We start from the raw sequence: 13,001 nt of genomic DNA, 5'->3' as shown, positions 1-13,001 counted from the left end.
CTATTGCTCGCTGGATTTGTAGCACGATTCAACTTGCACATGCTGCGGCTGGACTGCCGCACCCTAACTCTGTAAAAGCCCATTCCACGAGGAAAGTGGGCTCTTCTTGGGCGGCTGCCCGAGGGGTCTCGGCTTTACAACTTTGCCGAGCTGTTACTTGGTCGGGTTCAAAATTTTTGCAACAGTCTACAAGTTTGATACCCTGGCTGAGGAGGACCTAGAGTTTGCTCATTCGGTGCTGCAGAGTCATCCGCACTCTCCCGCCCGTTTGGGAGCTTTGGTATAATCCCCATGGTCCTTACGGAGTCCCAGCATCCACCTAGGACGTCAGAGAAAATAAGATTTTACTCACCGGTAAATCTATTTCTCGTAGTCCGTAGTGGATGCTGGGCGCCCATCCTAAGTGCGGATTGTCTGCAATACTTGTTTATAGTTATTGCCTAACTAAACGGTTATTGTTGAGCCATCTGTTGAGAGGCTCAGTTATATTTCATACTGTTAACTGGGTATAGTATCACGAGTTATACGGTGTGATTGGTGTGGCTGGTATGAGTCTTACCCGGGATTCAAAATCCTTCCTATTTGTGTCAGCTCTTCCGGGCACAGTATCCTAACTGAGGTCTGGAGGGGGGTCATAGTGGGAGTAGCCAGTGCACACCAGGTAGTCCTAAAGCTTTCTTTAGTTGTGCCCAGTCTCCTGCGGAGCCGCTAATCCCCATGGTCCTTACGGAGTCCCAGCATCCACTACGGACTACGAGAAATAGATTTACCGGTGAGTAAAATCTTATATTTTTCCAGTAGTACTACAAGTCCCAGCAAGCCTCCCCCGCAAGCTGGTACTTGGAGAACCACAAGTACCAGCATGCGGGAGAAAAACGGGCCCGCTGGTACCTGTAGTTCTACTGGAAAAAAATATCCAAATAAAAACAGGAGACACACACCTTGATAGTAAAACTTTATTACACAACTGCCGACACACACATACTTACCTATGTTGACCCGCCGACTGCCACAGTCTCCGACGATCCGGGGTACCTGTGAAAAAAATTAGACTCACCTCAATCCAGTGTCCGGGAGATAATCCACGTACTTGTTAAAAAGACAAACCGCATACCCGACCATGCCGGACTGAAAGGGGTCCCATGTTTACACATCAGACCCTTTTCCCCGAATGTGCCGGGACCCCACGTGACTCCTGTCACTGAGGTCCCTTCAGCCAATTAGGAAGCGCTACTTCCGTGGCGCTCACCTGATTGGCTGTGCGCGTCTGAGGTCAGACAGCGCATCGCAAAGCCTCTCCATTACTTTCAATGGTGGGAACTTTGCGGGTAGCGGTGGGGTTACCCGCGGTCAGCCGCTGACCGCGGGTGACCTCACCGCTGACGCAAAGTTCCCACCATTGAGTATAATGGAGAGGCTTTGCGAGGCGCTGTCTGACAGCTCAGACGTCCAGCCAATCAGCAGAGTGCCAGGACGTTGCGCTCGCTGATTGGCTGAAGGGACCTCGGTGACAGCAGTCACATGGTGTCTCGGCATTCGGGGAAAGGGGTCTGATGTGTAAACATGGGACCCCTTTCAGTCCGGCATGGTCGGGTATGCGGTTTGTTTTTTTAACAAGTACGTGGATTATCTCCCGGACACTGGATTGAGGTGAGTCTAATTTTTTTCACAGGTACCCCGGATCGTCGGAGACTGTGGCAGTCGGCGGGTCAACATAGGTAAGTATGTGTGTGTCGGCAGTTGTGTAATAAAGTTTTACTATCAAGGTGTGTGTCTCCTGTTTTTATTTGGATTTTTTTTTTTCAGTAGAACTACAGGTACCAGCGGGCCCGTTTTTCTCCCGCATGCTGGTACTTGTGGTTCTCCAATTACCAGCTTGCGGGGGAGGCTTGCTGGGACTTGTAATACTACTGGAAAAAAACAATATTCTTTCACATTTCTCAAGGCTATCAGCCTCCCATCCGCAGCCCTTGGATGGGGGGGGGGCAGCCTCGGGCTTCACCCCTGGCCCTTGGGTGGCTGGGGGGGGGCGGGACCCCTTGATTGAAGGGGTCCCCACTCCCCCAGGGTACCCCGGCCAGGGGTGACTAGTTGGATATTTAATGCCACGGCCGCAGGGCGCTGTATAAAAGTGACCCCCGGCTGTGGCATTATCTGTCCAGCTAGTGGAGCCCGATGCTGGTGTATAAAATACGGGGGACCCCTACTCTTTTTGTCCCCCGTATTTTTTGCACCAGCACCAGGCGCAGAGCCCGGTGCTGGTTTTAAAAATACGGGGGATCCCCTGTCATTTTTCCCCCCGGATTTTTAGAACCAGGACCGTCTCGAAGAGCCCGAGGCTGGTTATCCTTTGGAGGGGGGACCCCACGCCATTTTTTACCAGGATTTTACCATTCCATCTACAAAAAAAAAAAAAATTATTTTTAAAAATATATAAAAAAATACTTGTGCCTCCAAAAAAGACAAACCAAGTACCTAATCCCTTCTAATATAAATAGATCTGCTATTACCAATAAAAAAAAAATACCAAAAAAAACATGTTATAAAATTTTTTTGTTAGTTTCACCCACCAAAGTGTGGCGGATTGAAAATGACGAATTTACTGTCTAAAAGCACTGTTGTCAAATTTCCAAACTTCAATTGAATATACTTTGGTCGAATTGCAGCATTTGTATCATTGCAGAAAAGTCGAATTTGACAAAAGTCGAATTTCAAAAAGTCGAATTTTGAAAGTCCGTTTTTTTGACGGAAAGTACTGAATTGCATTGACGTTTTTTTTTTTTTGGCGAAAAAGTCCAGTTTTTCGCCAATTTCGGGAATTCGACCGCAATTGCATATACCCCTTAATGTACAGGAGGAGCTTGAAGTAATGGACCAGAGGTATTTAGCAGCACTGGGGTTGGGGTTTATGTGTGACCCATTGAGCAGAGTGTCCACCAGATTTATGCTGCATGAGTGGAGGACATCTCCTGTAATATGCTCTCTCTTTCTCCATGTGGCCTGTTCTTATAGGTAATCATCTAAGAAAGCCTGGGAATAGATTGCGCTAGTATCCCTATATAGAAAAAATTTCTGTGTAACATGCACTTAGTCTCAAGCTCTGCCACATACATGAGTGAGGTAGGTGTGGGGCAAATCAGTGGAGACATGAGAAGGCTGAGGCACAGTATTTATATATATGTGTGTGTGTGTGTGTGTGTGTGTGTGTGTGTGTGTGTGTGTGTGTGTGTATATATAGATAGAGATATAGATATATATAGATATAGATATAGAGAGAGATAATATGAGATGGGTCGCACTCTCATCAAATCGATATGCAACGGCTGGGGTGTCACTTGAAAAATCCAAGAGGAGTCCGTATATAGAAAATGGAAAAGTGCACTCACCAGAAAATAATTATAAAAAAAATTTTTTATTCCTCACATAAACATCATGGTTGGTGATCTCAACGTTTCGGTCCACTCCGGACCTTCATCAGGATAGACACAGCATCATCCGTTACAGCATATTGTCACAATCCATGTTGGATGTTGGTCTGCTATGGATTGTGATGATATGATGTAACGGATGATGCTGTGTCTATCCTGATGAAGGTCCGGAGTGGACCGAAACGTTGAGATCACCAACCATAATGTTTATGTGAGGAATAAAAATTCTTTTTTATCATTTTCTGGTGAGTGCACTTTTCCATTTTCTATATACGGACTCCTCTTGGATTTCCCAAGTGACACCCCAGCCGTTGGATATCGATTTGATGATATATATCTCTGGAAATGAAGCCTGTTTGGATGTGTGTGTGTGGCATATAAGCACATGACTAATCTAGTATTGTTTTAAATGCAGATCACAAAAGATGATTTCCTCAACTATGACTATATTCTGTGCATGGATGAAAGTAATCTAAGGTGGGTTCTTCTTTGTAGTCTATTTTTATGCAGTTTGTTTGAATTGTATTGATACCGCATTACGCACAGCCAGCAGGTGGCCCTGGGTCACAATGCGAGATCCATTATTAAAGACCTGTCACTAGACCTTTTTCAGCTATTTAAAAGGGAAATTCATTTCAGAATGTACTTTTATTTGTAGCAAGAATCTCAAGCAGAAATGTAATTCCCAATCTGACCCATTAATTTACATGTACAAAGGGGGTAATTCAGATCTGATTGCTAGGCTGCGGTTTCGTACAGCGGGCAATCAGGTGTAAACTGCGCAATCATATGCACCGCAATGCGCAGATGCATCGCACGGGTACAAAGCGGATCACCACTCAGCGATGGGTTTGTGCGAAGGATCCATTCACACGGGCGTTCGCAAGGAGATTGACAGGAAGAAGGCATTTGTGGGTGGCAACTGACCGTTTTCTCGGAGTGTTTGGAAAAACGCAGGCGTGTCCAAGCGTTTGCAGGGAGGGTTCCTGACGTCAATTCCGGTCCTGGACAGGCTGATGTGATCGCAGCGGCTGAGTAAATCCTGGGCTGCGCGGAGACTGCAGTCTTTTTGTACAGCTCTGCTGCACATGTGTTCGCACACTTGCACAGCTAAAATACACTCCCCCTGTAGGCGGCGACTATCTGTCCGCAGAAGTGCAAAAATCGCTTGCTAGCCATCAGGTCTGAATTAGTCCCAAAGTACAGATTATGCCTTCAGGTGTCTGGAGTATGCAATATATTTCAAGCAACACATTTGTTGAGGGCGTGAGTTATACTAGTCAACCACTGGACTAATGCTGGCGTAGACTGTCTGCAAACGTCATCATAAATGCTGGTTCTGTTGGTGCAATGAAAAAAGTGTATTTTAGCCCAAAAGTATTAAGCCTTAAAAAGTGATAAAGTGTAAATGGATAAAGAGTGATAAATGACCAGCCAGTCCACTTCCTGGATGACATGTCACATGCCAGTTAGGAGCTGGTTGGCTGGTCATTTATCACTCCTTATCCAGCTTAATACATTTGAGGCAGAATCATTTATAACCCTTCATAGAGGTGCCTGGAGAACCTACATGGATACATTGGTTTTTCGCGCATACGTGAGGGAACCTCAGATTAGAGTTGTTACAGCAGATGGATTAGTACTATGTTACAGTGTAATAATGGAGATTCTGAAACTCTCTGAGGGAGGCGTGGCCTATTAAAAATCTTAGAGGGACATCTCTGCAAGAAGCGATTGTTCATGTACAGTATGTTAATGCTGTCCACTAGGTGGCACTATTTTACTTGTGTTTTGTTTCTTCATTCTGTCTTGGATGGAAACTGTAGATCACACATCTAGTGCTAGGCTAAGTTCCAAAAAACTGCAATCATGTTAAAAAGTAAATCTGACTTATAAATGTGAAAAATATGAGACTTCTCTATAAATTGCACTGGTTCTTAGAGTTAAACATCGTAAAGGATATTTGTATACTAGTCTACTTTTGTAAATGGTTTTTCTTCATACAAGCTATTGGTGAACTTTTCTCCTGAGGACCCTGCACAACACATTTCATTTAACATTTATTTGGGGTCTTCAAGTAGATGAACAATCATTATGGCAACCTCTAAGTACAATGTACAGGAGATTTGCCACTCGGCAACAATATATTTCTGAATTTATTTTCATGGGACTCCCCACTGGGACAGTGCAGACTATGGGTGGAATTCAGTTGTTAGCATCGGCAGCTGTCTCTCCTGTGCGCCTGATGAATTCAATTCAATTCAATTGTTGCTCCTTTTGGTCGTGACCAGCGCCGGCATTTCAGCTAGCACCTCCCATCATAACACCCCCTCCAGGGGTTGACCTGTTTGGGTGCCCAAACAGCATTAGTTTAGTCAGGTTTAGCTGCGTTATTTTGCGCTAATGGACGCGATAAGCAGCATCAATTGAATATTACCCCTGTGATCGACGAGAGATCGGGCGGCAATAACAATTGAATTGCCCCCTATATGATGTACTGTAGTTCTCCACATTAGTTTTAAATCGTTTATTATTATTAATCTTTTCTTTTTTTAAATAAAAAGAAAAACTGGATGTAAGAAGTAATCAGCATTGTTTTGTGTATAAGGACTCGGTGCTGTATGTTTTGTACTCTAAAAGTGAGCAAGTGGTTGTAGGGAGCCATAGATTACAATGTGATGTTCCTACTGCAACACAAAATGGGGGGAAGCGATGTTTATATTAACCTTATAGCTACATATATAATAAAGTATAGGGTGCAACAAAATATTCCTTTGCAATGGTAAAAGAAATAAATACTTGGAGCAACAAGCACTGGATGGAATCCTAGGATGGAGAACCCAGATCCGTAATATAAGGGCATGGCTTACTGAAAGGGTCAGTTTTGTTCTTACAATTTTTAGCGTGGACCTGTCTTCACTTTTCATGGAGGAACCACCATTTCTTTCATGCACTAGACTGAGCACAGTAACCAAGCCATCTTAAAGTATAGGCACAGTGGGCATTTGCCCAGGGCCCCACAGTTCTAAGGGCCTTGGAGTGGGGGGTGTCACACAATCAGAGCGGCGAGTCAGCATTCTGTACCTGCCTCCCCGCCTGCAGCCAGACAGTGAATGGCTGTCGGCAAGCTGGTTGGTGGAAGGCTGACAGCCATTCAGGGTATGGAAGCATGTGGAGTGACTGTGCGGGACTGAAGGAGGGGCAGGTTGTGATTATTTTTTATATAATTTGTTCCCGTGAATGGGTGTATAGGGGCTGTTCAGGATCACCACTGTCTGGCCGGCCTTGTGAGTTAGAACTATGCTGACTTTTAGGATGCAAGCTTTGAAAGAGTACTTGTTTAGCTTTAGGTTTCCTGTGAAATGTGTCCTGGGTTTGGAACTGTTCTGCTCTATAGCACAGCATATTAGAGAATAGTGCAATGTCATGTTTAGTAACATTGCACCTTCTCAGTCTCTGTAATTTCTCTGTCTGTGTATACACAACTAGTATGTCACTTTCATGTTTTAGTGTAAACTAGTGGTTCCTGAATAAGTTTTTACAGGTTATTTGTACTAGTTGGCACCCTATTATGTTTGCATTGATCAACAAAGGGCGTTTTATTGCTGCATTGATTTTGTTGCAAGTACCCATGGAAATAGGTCATATATATATTTTTCTCTGACGTCCTAGTGGATGCTGGGAACTCCGTAAGGACCATGGGGAATAGCGGCTCCGCAGGAGACTGGGCACAAAAGTAAAAGCTTTAGGACTACCTGGTGTGCACTGGCTCCTCCCCCTATGACCCTCCTCCAAGCCTCAGTTAGATTTTTGTGCCCGAACGAGAAGGGTGCACACTAGGGGCTCTCCTGAGCTTTTTAGTGAAAAGTTTAGTTTTAGGTTTTTTATTTTCAGCGAGACCTGCTGGCAACAGGCTCACTGCATCGAGGGACTAAGGGGAGAAGAAGCGAACTCACCTGCGTGCAGAGTGGATTGGGCTTCTTAGGCTACTGGACACCATTAGCTCCAGAGGGACCGAACACAGGCCCAGCCTCGGAGCTCGGTCCCGGAGCCGCGCCGCCGGCCCCCTTACAGAGCCAGAAGCAAGAAAAGGTCCGGAAAAATCGGCAGCAGAAGACATCAGTCTTCAACAAGGTAGCGCACAGCACTGCAGCTGTGCGCCATTGTTACTCAGCACACTTCACACTCCGGTCACTGAGGGTGCAGGGCGCTGGGGGGGGCGCCCTGAGCAGCAATGTAAAACACCTTGGCTGGCATAAATACATCACATATAACCCCCAGGGCTATATAGGTGTATTTTAACCCCTGCCAGAATTACCAAAAAAGCGGGAGAAAAGGCCGTTGAGAAGGGGGCGGAGCCTATCTGCTCAGCACACGGGCGCCATTTTCCATCACAGCTCCGCTGGAAGGACGTCTCCCTGACTCTCCCCTGCAGTCCTGCACTACAGAAAAGGGTAAAAAAGAGAGGGGGGGCACTTATTTGGCGCAGTTTTATATTAACAGCAGCTATAAAGGAAAAACACACTTGATAGTGGTATTCCTGTATATATAAAGCGCTCTGGTGTGTGCTGGCATACTCTCCCTCGGTCTCCCCAAAGGGCTAGTGGGGTCCTGTCCTCTATCAGAGCATTCCCTGTGTGTGTGCGGTGTGTCGGTACGATTGTGTCGACATGTTTGAGGAGGAAAATGAGATGGAAGCGGAGCAATTGCCTATTATTCAGTTGTCACCCCCTAGGGAGTCGACACCTGAGTGGATGAGCTTGTGGAAGGAACTGCGTGACAGTGTCAGCTCCTTAAGACAGACAGTTGATGACATGAGACAGCCGGCTAATCAGCTTGTGCCTGTCCAGGGGTCTCAAACGCCATCAGGGGCTTTAAAACGCCCGTTACCTCAGATGGCAGACACAGACACGGATACTGACTCCAGTGTCGATGATGAGGAGACAAACGTGACTTCCACTAGGGCCACACGTTACATGATTGAAGCAATGAAAAATGTATTGCATATATCTGATAATACAAGTACCACTAAGAAGGGTATTATGTTTGGTGAGAAAAAACTGCCTGTAGTTTTTCCTGTATCCGAGGAATTAAATGAAGTGTGTGATGAGGCGTGGGTTTCCCCCGATAAAAAACTGATAATTCCTAAAAGGTTATTGGCATCGTACCCTTTCCCGCCAGAGGATAGGGCACGTTGGGAAACACCCCCTAGGGTGGATAAAGCGCTCACACGCTTGTCAAAACAGGTAGCACTTCCCTCTCCTGATACGGCCGCCCTAAAGGAACCTGCCGATAGAAAGCTGGAGAATATCCTAAAATGTATATACTCTCACACGGGTGTTATACTGCGACCAGCAATAGCCTCAGCCTGGATGTGCAGTGCGGGCCTGGCGTGGTCGGATTCCCTGACTGAAAATATTGATACCCTGGATAGGGACAGTATATTATTGACTATAGAGCATTTGAAGGATGCATTTCTATATATGCGTGATGCACAGAGGGATATTTGCCGACTGGCATCAAGAGTTAGCGCGCTGTCCATTTCTGCAAGAAGAGGTTTATGGACGCGGCAGTGGTCAGGTGATGCGGATTCTAAAAGGCACATGGAAGTATTGCCTTATAAGGGGGAGGAGTTATTTGGGGTAGGTCTATCTGACCTGGTAGCCACGGCAACTGCTGGAAAATCCACCTTTTTACCCCAGGTAGCTTCTCAACCTAAGAAGACGCCATATTATCAGGCACAGTCCTTTCGGCCCCATAAGGGCAAGCGGGCAAAAGGCGCCTCATTTCTGCCCCGTGGCAGAGGGAGAGGAAAAAGGCTGCAACAAACAGCCAGTTCCCAGGAACAAAAGCCCTCTCCCGCCTCCGCAAAGTCCTCAGCATGACGCTGGGGCTTTACAAGCGGACTCAGGCACGGTGGGGGCCCGTCTCAAGAAGTTCAGTGCGCAGTGGGCCCACTCGCAAGTGGACCCCTGGATCCTTCAGGTGGTATCTCAGGGGTACAAATTGGAATTCGAGACGTCTCCCCCTCGCCGTTTTCTAAAGTCTGCTTTACCGACGTCTCCCTCAGACAGGGAGGCAGTATTGGAAGCCATTCACAAGCTGTATTCCCAGCAGGTGATAATCAAGGTACCCCTCCTACAACAGGGAAAGGGGTACTATTCCACACTAATTGTGGTACCGAAGCCGGACGGCTCGGTGAGACCAATTTTAAACCTGAAATCCTTGAACACGTACATACAAAGGTTCAAATTCAAGATGGAGTCACTCAGAGCAGTGATTGCAAACCTGGAAGAAGGGGACTATATGGTGTCTCTGGACATCAAAGATGCTTACCTACACGTCCCAATTTACCCTTCTCACCAAGGGTACCTCAGGTTTGTGGTACAGAACTGTCACTATCCGTTTCAGACGCTGCCGTTTGGATTGTCCACGGCACCCCGGGTCTTTACCAAGGTAATGGCCGAAATGATGATACTCCTTCGAAGGAAGGGAGTTTTAGTTATCCCTTACTTGGACGATCTCCTGATAAGGGCAAGATCCAGGGAACAGTTGGAAGTCGGGGTAGCACTATCTCAGATAGTGCTGCGCCAGCACGGTTGGATTCTCAATATTCCAAAATCGCAGCTGATCCCGACGACACGACTTCTATTCCTAGGGATGATCCTGGACACAGTCCAGAAAAAGGTGTTTCTCCCGGAGGAGAAAGCCAGGGAGTTATCCGAACTAGTCAGAAAGCTCCTAAAACCAGGCCAAGTCTCAGTGCATCAATGCACAAGGGTTCTGGGAAAAATGGTGGCTTCTTACGAAGCAATCCCATTCGGCAGATTCCACGCAAGAACCTTCCAGTGGGATCTGCTAGACAAATGGTCCGGGTCGCATCTTCAGATGCATCAGCGGATAATCTTGTCTCCAAGGACAAGAGTGTCTCTCCTGTGGTGGTTGCAGAGTGCTCATCTTCTAGAGGGCCGCAGATTCGGCATTCAGGACTGGGTCCTGGTGACCACGGATGCCAGCCTGAGAGGCTGGGGAGCAGTCACACAGGGAAGAAATTTCCAGGGCTTGTGGTCAAGCCTGGAGACTTCACTTCACATAAATATCCTGGAGCTAAGAGCCATCTACAATGCTCTGAGCCTAGCAAGACCTCTGCTTCAAGGTCAGCCGGTGCTGATCCAGTCGGACAACATCACGGCAGTCGCCCACGTAAACAGACAGGGCGGCACAAGAAGCAGGAGGGCAATGACAGAAGTTGCAAGGATTCTTCGCTGGGCAGAAAATCATGTGATAGCACTGTCAGCAGTGTTCATTCCGGGAGTGGACAACTGGGAAGCAGACTTCCTCAGCAGACACGACCTCCACCCGGGGGAGTGGGGACTTCACCCAGAAGTCTTCCACATGATTGTGAACCGTTGGGAAAAACCAAAGGTAGACATGATGGCGTCCCGCCTCAACAAAAAACTAGACAGGTATTGCGCCAGGTCAAGGGACCCTCAGGCAATAGCTGTGGACGCTCTGGTAACACCATGGGTGTACCAGTCAGTGTATGTGTTCCCTCCTCTGCCTCTCATACCCAAGGTACTGAGGATCATAAGAAGGAGAGGAGTAAGGACTATACTCGTGGCTCCGGATTGGCCAAGAAGGACTTGGTACCCGGAACTTCAAGAGATGCTCACAGAGGACCCGTGGCCTCTACCTCTAAGAAAGGACCTGCTCCAGCAGGGACCCTGTCTGTTCCAAGACTTACCGTGGCTGCGTTTGACGGCATGGCGGTTGAACGCCGGATCCTGAAGGAAAAAGGCATTCCGGATGAAGTCATCCCTACCCTGATCAAAGCCAGGAAGGATGTAACCGTACAACATTATCACCGTATTTGGCGTAAATATGTTGCGTGGTGCGAGGCCAGGAAGGCCCCTACAGAGGAATTTCAACTGGGTCGTTTCCTGCATTTCCTGCAAACAGGACTGTCTATGGGCCTAAAATTAGGGTCCATTAAGGTTCAAATTTCGGCCCTGTCGATTTTCTTCCAAAAAGAACTGGCTTCAGTTCCTGAAGTACAGACGTTTGTCAAGGGGGTACTGCATATACAACCTCCTTTTGTGCCTCCAGTGGCACCTTGGGATCTCAATGTAGTTTTGGGATTCCTAAAATCACATTGGTTTGAACCACTTTCCACTGTGGACTTAAAATATCTCACATGGAAGGTGGTAATGGTGTTAGCCCTGGCTTCAGCCAGGCGTGTCTCAGAATTGGCGGCTTTATCCTATAAAAGCCCTTACCTAATTTTTCATACGGACAGGGCAGAATTGAGGACTCGTCCTCAATTTCTCCCTAAGGTGGTTTCAGCATTTCACTTGAACCAGCCTATTGTGGTGCCTGCAGCTACTAGGGACTTTGAGGACTCCAAGTCGCTGGACGTAGTCAGGGCCCTGAAAATATATGTTTCCAGGACGGCTGGAGTCAGAAAATCTGACTCGCTGTTTATCCTGTATGCACCCAACAAGCTGGGTGCTCCTGCTTCTAAGCAGACTATTGCTCGTTGGATTTGTAGTACAATTCAGCTTGCACATTCTGTGGCAGGCCTGCCACAGCCAAAATCTGTAAAAGCCCATTCCACAAGGAAAGTGGGCTCATCTTGGGCGGCTGCCCGAGGAGTCTCGGCTTTACAACTTTGCCGAGTAGCTACTTGGTCAGGGGCAAACACGTTTGCTAAATTCTACAAATTTGATACCCTGGCTGAGGAGGACCTGGAGTTCTCTCATTCGGTGCTGCAGAGTCATCCGCACTCTCCCGCCCGTTTGGGAGCTTTGGTATAATCCCCATGGTCCTTACGGAGTTCCCAGCATCCACTAGGACGTCAGAGAAAATAAGAATTTACTTACCGATAATTTTATTTCTCGTAGTCCGTAGTGGATGCTGGGCGCCCATCCCAAGTGCGGATTGTCTGCAATACTTGTACATAGTTATTGTTACAAAAATCGGGTTATTATTGTTGTGAGCCATCTTTTCAGAGGCTCCTCTGTTATCATGCTGTTAACTGGGTTCAGATCACAGGTTGTACGGTGTGATTGGTGTGGCTGGTATGAGTCTTACCCGGGATTCAATATCCTTCCTTATTGTGTACGCTCGTCCGGGCACAGTATCCTAACTGAGGCTTGGAGGAGGGTCATAGGGGGAGGAGCCAGTGCACACCAGGTAGTCCTAAAGCTTTTACTTTTGTGCCCAGTCTCCTGCGGAGCCGCTATTCCCCATGGTCCTTACGGAGTTCCCTGCATCCACTACGGACTACGAGAAATAGAATTATCGGTAAGTAAATTCTTATTTTTTTTCTTCCGTAGACCAGTGGTTCTCAAACTCTGTCCACAAGACCCCACACAGTTCACGTTCCGCAGGTCACCTAGCAGGTGCACAGGTGTAGTCATTACTCACGGACACATTTTAAAACATCCACAGGTGGAGCTCATTATTTCACTTGTAATTCTGGGGCAGATGTATTAACCTGGAGAAGGCATAAGGAAGTGATAAACCAGTGATATGTGCAAGGTGATAAATGCACCAGCCAATCAGCTCCAATAT

At 47.1% G+C, this 13,001-nt stretch overlaps 1 protein-coding gene across 2 annotated transcripts in view; it reads left to right on the top strand.

Moving 5' to 3' along the window:
* The window catches only part of ACP1 (acid phosphatase 1), a 107,816-nt gene that overhangs the window by 91,063 nt on the left and 3,752 nt on the right, over nucleotides 1-13,001 (top strand). For both annotated transcript variants that reach the window (XM_063915501.1, XM_063915500.1), the window contains exon 4: nucleotides 3,844-3,905. In XM_063915501.1, coding sequence (XP_063771571.1) covers nucleotides 3,844-3,905 — 62 coding nt within the window. The remainder of the gene's footprint in view (nucleotides 1-3,843; nucleotides 3,906-13,001) is intronic.

The sequence above is a fragment of the Pseudophryne corroboree genome, chromosome 4 (genome assembly GCF_028390025.1).
Source record: "Pseudophryne corroboree isolate aPseCor3 chromosome 4, aPseCor3.hap2, whole genome shotgun sequence".
Taxonomy (NCBI): Eukaryota; Metazoa; Chordata; class Amphibia; order Anura; family Myobatrachidae; genus Pseudophryne; species Pseudophryne corroboree.
This window is presented reverse-complemented; position numbering and strand designations above follow the sequence as displayed.